This window comes from Limanda limanda, chromosome 22 (assembly GCF_963576545.1).
Source record: "Limanda limanda chromosome 22, fLimLim1.1, whole genome shotgun sequence".
Lineage (NCBI taxonomy): Eukaryota > Metazoa > Chordata > Actinopteri > Pleuronectiformes > Pleuronectidae > Limanda > Limanda limanda.
The window spans coordinates 4014708-4022207 of NC_083657.1; the positions used below are offsets into that span (position 1 = coordinate 4014708).

A 7500-nucleotide genomic window follows, 5' to 3' on the forward strand; every position below is an offset into this window, starting at 1 on the left:
AGAAAAGTTCTTCGCAACTGAAGCAGAAAATATACAATTAAGCTCAAGTGAAAGTATTCTCAGAACGGATGAAGCGTGAACAGCTACATACCCAGCACCCAGGGGAGAATCATCCACTCCACGATGGTGGGTGGGGGTCCCTGCATGTGGAGGTTGGTGCGGGCGATGTGCTGCGAGGCGAGCAGCAGGAGGAAGAGGAAGGTCAGGTAGGACGCTGTGTGGCAGATGAACTTGATGAAGGGCTTCTTGATGAAGTTTCCCAGGGCACTCTTCGGCGCCAACAGGTAGATCTGAGAAAGAGGAGGAGGAGAAGAGAGTCGACATCGATTTTCTTTATTCTGTGTGTTCACATGATCAAAAAGGGTGTTGTGAGGATTGACCTTTAACCTTTCACAAAATTGTAATCAGATCATCCTTGAATCCAAGCGAATGTTTGGTCCACATCTAAAAGGATTCTCTTGAGGTGCTCCTAAAATATTGTGTTTACAAGATGAATCATCCTTTGACCTTTGACCACCAAAATCGAATCATTGCATCCTTGAGTTTACTTGAACGTTTTTAACAAATTGGGAGAAATTCCCTCGAGGCGTTCTTTAGATATCATGTTCACAAAACAACGGACAACCTGGAAACATAATGCCTCCGACCACTAGGGGTCCCCAATGGTTTGAATAAAAACGACGAAAAAAAGACGAATCGAAAGAGAGGAAGGGAAAGCAACAGGAGATGGAGATGAACTGATTCCTCCGTGAATGAACTGCAGTAACCTCATTTAAAAAGCAGCTGCATGAGACATAATGAAGGAGGATGAAGCATCATCTTAAACAAAAGAGGAAAAACAAAGAAGAAGAGGATCACATCACACTCAGACGTGTCGGATGATGTAACCTGGAATGAATGATAACGTTCTTTTTTTTTGTCTACATAAGAAAAACAGTAACAGCGGCTTTCACGTTTACGATCTTTCACCGAGAAGCAGGAGAGAAAATAAACGAGTGTAGAGACGATGTTCATGTTCAGTCAGTCGACACCGCTTCATCTGTCACATGTTGTTGTTATTGTGGTGCTGTTTACTTGTTGTGCTCATCATCAACTCTCACACACACAAACACACAAACAGACACACACTCCTTCTAGCCCTCCTTGGCTCCTTGTTCCCTCCCTCCTTCACACACACCTCCACCATTCCTTCCTTCCTTCCTCTCTTAAAGTCATATTTAATGAGAGCAGAAGAATAAATAAACATGAGCAGTAACTCCAAACATTAACGTGTTCTATATTTTTCAGTGTTTTCATAAAAATGTATGTCTCTGCTCCTAAATAATAACCTCACTCCCTCGGTCTCACACTTATTATTTAAGGTTGAGTGCTGGATTCGTTTCCTAGCAACAGTTCCTCCAATAAACTAAGAGTTTGGCTTAATTGCTGCCTGGCAACAAATTTAGTTTGAGCTTCCTTCCTTCCTCCTTTTTGTGTTTCCTTCATCTTATTGTCTTTTAAATGTCTCTCAAAATCATATATTCATCGTCTGTTTTTTCAGGGCCTGGAATCTAAATCCAAATGTATTATATTTTATCTGTAGCCCTTTTGCTCTCAGGTGAACTCTCTCTCCCCCTCACCAGTGAGAAGACAGGAAACAGGAGTCCGATGATGAAGCACGTGACCAGTTTGACCACCCAGTGGCGTCTCCTCCAGCCCGGGAAGCCGTCGTACCACAGTGTGGCCAGAAGCTGCTGACAGTTCGGCTGAGCCACGAACTGACGGGAGAAGGAGAAGAAGAAGAAGAAGAAGAGGAAGAGGAAGAGGAAGAGGAAGAGGAAGAGGGTCAGTAAACAATTTGTCTTCTTCATTAAATAAATGAGTTGGGTAAGTTTTGCGTAAATCTCCGACAACCAATCAAAATGCAGGAAACATGATCGGCATCGGGTAACAGCCAGAAACATAACGATGTCACAGTGTTGACCTTTGACCTTTTGGATGTAAGACATCATCACTTTGTGTACAAATATGACTTTAAAAAAATAAACTTTATGTTTCAAATACTCCATTCCACTTCTGTTCTTTACGATTTAATGAAGCATTTAATCTCCTGCTCTCACGTCGAGGGTTCTTTCCTTTCCTTCCCCCCCATCCTTCCTTATCTCCTTACCTCCTTTACATCTCATACTCTTAAAAAGGCTTTAGAGACACTATAGGTTATCTATCACCAGTGTGTGTGTGTGTGTGTGTGTATTTTCCATCATGATAAATGAGGTGAATAAACACCCAGCTCAGTTTTTCACACCCACCTTCACAAGGACACCGGCCGTCATCAACCAAACATTTAGCTAAAAGCTTAAAGAGGCAAACTGCCAGAAACCGCTCGGGACGGCGGCTCCACCTGTCAATCACCCACGACACCGTGAGACTGAACATTTGGTGGCGGAGGCGACAGGTTTCCAGATTTCACCAGGAGCGTGGGCTGATTTCATACATAAGTAAATGATATGTATGGGGCAGTTATGCATTTGCTTTAAATGTTCATGTCGCAGCCTCAGGCGAATCCAGCACTAATTTCTTAATAGTTGACGAGAATCGAGCATCTCATTCTAATCGTTAACAGATGATCTCATTTTCATTTTCTCCAAAAACCAAGATCAAAAAATGTTTATTCAAGATTCAAGATTCAAGATTTTTTATTGTCAAATGAACAGAGATAACATGAAGTAGTCACTGTCAATGAAATGCTTGGGTCACACACTCTTTAAGCAATGCTCAAGTATAAAATAGAATAAAAAAAGAATAAAATAGAATAACAATGAAATAGAATATCAAAAATTTAAAATAGAAAATAAAATATATACATCTAAACATATATCCTTACAGGTGAATGTTCAATTTGTGCAGTAGTGCAAATGTTAAAATATGCTTGTTATGGTGCTGGTGCAAATATGCAAATATGCCTGGGTGCTGGTTTAGGGTTAGGGTATGGGTTATGGTAAAAGAATGATGGAAGACGCATCACCACTTTCCTCTTCCTCTCCTCCTTCTCTTCTCTAATTCCATGTTTCATCTCCTCTTCTTTTCTTCGGTACTTCAGACCTGAACCATCTCATTTCTTTTCATTCTCGCCTCCACCTCCTCCTTTCTTCCTTCCTTCCTATTATGCCTCCTCAAACTCTTCCTTCTTCTCTGTGCTCTAGTAATTTTCCTCCTCCTTCAACACATCCTCTTTCTTTAGTCGTCCACTTCTCCCTGCTCCTGTCTTTTCCTGCCTTCCTTTCCTCCATCTCTCTCAATCCCTCGCCCAGCTCCAGTTTGGTTTCTTGTTGCTATGGCAGCAGTATGCTAATGAGCGATTCGATCTCTGGGTTCCACTAAACTCCAGCGACCTGCTTCCCTCTCTCTCCTTCTCAGGCGGTGAAACGTCCCGGTCCAGGTTCCCTCGCCCCGACCAATCAGAGAGCCAGATGAGAACGGAGAAGATGAAAACCGAACCACCGGAGGGAACAGTGGGGGTTTTTTATGTCTTCACTTGGAACATTGTGCAATATATTTGCCCAGGTTTCATCAAAGTGACCATTTTAATCTACAACCCGTGAATCAGCTGGAGTTGTGTAACACGCAGTGGAAGCTGCAGCTGGTGGGTGGAGGCGTTTCATCGCCAGTGGTCAGCGGAGCAGCAGAAGTAATACAGGGTTTGTATCCAGGCCTCTGTGTTCCGTGAGGGAGGACGGAGTGGGCGGTGGGCAAGGTCAGCTGACCTCTGTGACGAGTGATGTCATCCTCCTGTCTGAACGTCACTGCATCGAGACGGGGGACAAATCGAGGGACACGAGGTCTCTCAGACACTTTGAAGAAAAGGTTTTTTATTAGGGCTGGGCAAGTTAACTAGTTAATTACGAGTTAACTCATCACTTATTTAACTCAACTAATTATTTTATCTCGCATTAACTCAGGTTTGATTATTTATTGTTTTATTGTGAAAGTCAGGCTTTTATTTTGTGAAAGTCTGTTGCTGACTGCTGCGGAACCGAAAAAAGAAAATAATTGGCGGATAAACAACCATGGATAAGGCTCCAGAGCTTTTACATGGCCATTTTCATTTTAAAGTCCTTCCAGACGGCGGAGTCGACAGAACCAAAGTAATTTGTAGCCACTGCCACGGTGAATTTTCTTATCACCGGAGAACTTCCAGTCTAAAATATCACCTGAATGCAAAACACACAGTTGATATCAGCAAATCACTCAACGGAACAGCGAGCGGAGCGAGGCTTCGGCAGACTACGTTAGACGCAGGGAGGAGTTTACATTTTTCATAACGAAGAGGATAACATTAATGCCCTGGCAGTGGCATTGAGCTTTAACTTTGTATTTGCTTTGATAACATTGTTAAGTTGAGATTTAAACTGAATATTTTATTTAACTGCTACTGTATTAAATGCTGATGTTAAAAGTGTTTGCACAACAAATGTTACGGCACTTTCGTTCATATGGCAGAACATTGAAAATAAAATTGCGCTATACACTACTTTTTAATTCATTATTGGATTTTGCGTATACAAATGCGATTAATCGTGATTAATCAGGGAAATCATGCGATTAATCGCGATTAAAACTTTTAATTGTTGCCCAGCCCTATTTTTTATCTGTCACTGTGACGCCTCTGGACGGTTCTCTCACCAGGCTCCGACAGGTTCCGACTGAGAAACACACAGCTACACTATAAACGGTCAATAAAAACTGTAAATCGTCACTAAACACAGCGGTGAATCAGCGACAAGGTGACGGGAAGAGATTTGCTCGCTCACGTTAAATAAGTGCTGCTCATAACTTCACTCACACGCTGCTGGAGGGGATAGGGACAAACCCAGCATGTAGATTTACTGCCCTGTGGTTATCTGCCTCCACCAGCCAGGCCAGTTCCAGCCCCTGCAGGTGCCTTCACAATATTATGAGTTCACTGTGACCTTTGAACTCTGAAATCTAATCAGTTCATCTTTGAGTCCAAGTGGCTACTGTTCAAAATTTGAATAAATTCCCTAAAAGCAGACTTGAGATAAGAGGTTTTCAAGAGGTTTTTGTGAGACCACCGTTGACCTTTAACCTTTAACCGTCTTAATCTAATCAATCTGAACAGTCCACGTTTGCCACATTTGAAAGGATGCTCTCGCTGTAAAGATCACGTCATTCTTGATGTAATTACACCCGAACCACCGAAATCAAATCAGTTCATCCTTGAGTACGAGTGGATGTTTGTATCAGATTTGAAGAAACTCCCTCTGCAGGTGTTCTGGACGGAGCGATGGACGACCTGGAGCCATGATGCCTCTGGCGTGGAGACATTACAAGTATCTTGAATCACTAATTAAAGCAGCCGACAGAAGATCCCGTCTCCTGACACAGAGCAGGATATGAGGCCGCTGTTATTAGAGTCTTTGTGCAGAGGCTCGGTGGACGGGCGGTGACTCATGTTAACCTCCTGAATGGAGCCGCAGCCTGCGGAGCCGCCACGTGAACACGCTCTTACATTACATTTGCATTTCCGCTGCTGCAGCAGGTTTCAGGGAGCAGCGGCGTGTTCAGAGACTCTACAGGTTCCACTCGACACACACAGAGAGGGGCTGGGAAGAGGAGGGAGGAGAGAGGGAGGAGAGAGAGAAACCTCAACGTCTTTCATTTCATCCCACAGACGCAGTTTGAAAATCTCCACTTCCCCAAATGTGACAGTATTTTGTGGATCTTGGATCAAAAGCTTTGTTCTGTCTTCTCGGTGTGTTTATCATAGACTGTATATGAGTCGCTGCTCTGTCTCGACTCGTCAGCCTGCCGTCTGTCTCTTGAGTCGTGTTTAAACATCGAGACGAGCTTCTCCAAACACTTTCCACAAACACACAGGGACATTATCTTCTTAAATGGAGTTGTATGTTGCAGGATTGAGTTTGAAACGTCTGTTTTTGTGTCTTCTTTTTGGTCCATGTACCATCTGCTAACATGGAGGTGGGAGGGGTTATGACCTATACTGCAGCCAGCCACCAGGGGGCGATCATCACACCTCTGGGGGCTGTCATGTCGTCCATCTTTATATACAACCTATGGTTCAGGTCAGGAGAAGTATTTAAAAATGTACTCCTCTAGGTACAAGGTTTGACTAATCAGATGAATAACAACGTTTGTGTGTTTGTGTGTGCGTGCGTGTGTGTGTGTGTGTGTGTGTGTGTGTGTGTAAACCTCTAATTGAGGACACGTGTTGACAGATTAATTAAAGCAATAATTCATTTGGACGCGGTGAGTAAAACATGAATAAAGGTCATATATTAGTCAGCTGCTGCGGCAGATTATTGAACAGCACACACACACAAATACGCACACACACACTTGGGTATACAAACACACACAAACACACACACACACACACTCCACATGTATAATGTAGTGGAGTGGTAATGTATAATTCAGCCGGACTGCAGGTATCACAGGCACAACAACGACAAAAAAAGACCTTTAAATGATTCAAACACACAAACAGAAACACACAGTGTGTAGAAAGACAGACACACACACACACACACACACAGACACACACACACACGAGCAGGCCATACTCTCACACACACACATTAAAGTTTCAAGGGGGTTTATATCGTAGGTTAACCGGAGGTTAGGCGTCGATAACGAGAGAAAACCTTTTCGGTCCAAACGTCGCCTTCAATCTGCAGCTGCAGGAGACGGAGTGAGGGAGGATGAAGAGGAGGAGAAGGAGTGAGGGAGGATGAAGAGGAGGTGACGGAGGTAAATAACGAGCCATAAATGTCAGTGTGATGTCGTTTCTGTCACTTTCACCGGCTGCGGGACGGAGAGGAAACCGAGGACAAGGTCGGGAGGAGGGAGGAGAGAAGAGGAAACCGACGAGGAGACGATGACGGAGGTGAAGAGAGAAAAAAGACTTGTGAGGAGTAAAAATAGGTTTGAGGTAAAAGAACAAAAGGTAAAAAAGACTTGTGAGGAGTGAAAATGGTTTCAGTAGAAAAGTCCAAAAGGTAAAAAAGACGCCGAGTCACACTCGTCAATCAGAGGAAACTTAAAGGGTCAGTTCACGTCGTCTCTTTCCCCTCCACTCGTCTGCTGCTCCTCAAAAACAACTCCATCTTCTCCCACGCTTTTAATATCTCTCTCCTTCTCCCTCTCATATCCCGCTGATTGCTGTCATTTATCAAAACGTCGCACAAATTGTGTGTCTCTGTAAAACCGGTTCCTCTCTTCTTCCTCCACAGTTTTTGTTTCCTTTCACTTTCTTGTTTTTTTTCTGAGCTTCACCCTTAAACTTCAAAAATCAACCTCCACTCCACTTCTCTCTAGTTAATTTTCATTCCCAGTCTCTCTCTCCATCTCGAGTTTGCTCGACATGAAATAATAAAAACCAGAAAGCAGCCGTCCTCCTCCCCGCTGCATGTGACTCACTCGTTCTTTTCTCTCACTCTATTTCTGTTCTGGTTTCCTCTGTTCCACCTCTGCACCTCG

The 7500-nt window shown here is 43.5% G+C and overlaps 1 protein-coding gene across 1 annotated transcript in view; it reads right to left on the reverse strand.

The window, feature by feature from the left end:
- The window catches only part of trpc5a (transient receptor potential cation channel, subfamily C, member 5a), a 38101-nt gene that overhangs the window by 15266 nt on the left and 15335 nt on the right, over nt 1-7500 (reverse strand). Inside the window, exons 8-9 of the mRNA XM_061066237.1 lie at nt 1620-1757; nt 92-290 (exon numbers count right to left, since the gene is read on the reverse strand). Coding sequence (XP_060922220.1) covers nt 92-290; nt 1620-1757 — 337 coding nt within the window. The remainder of the gene's footprint in view (nt 1-91; nt 291-1619; nt 1758-7500) is intronic.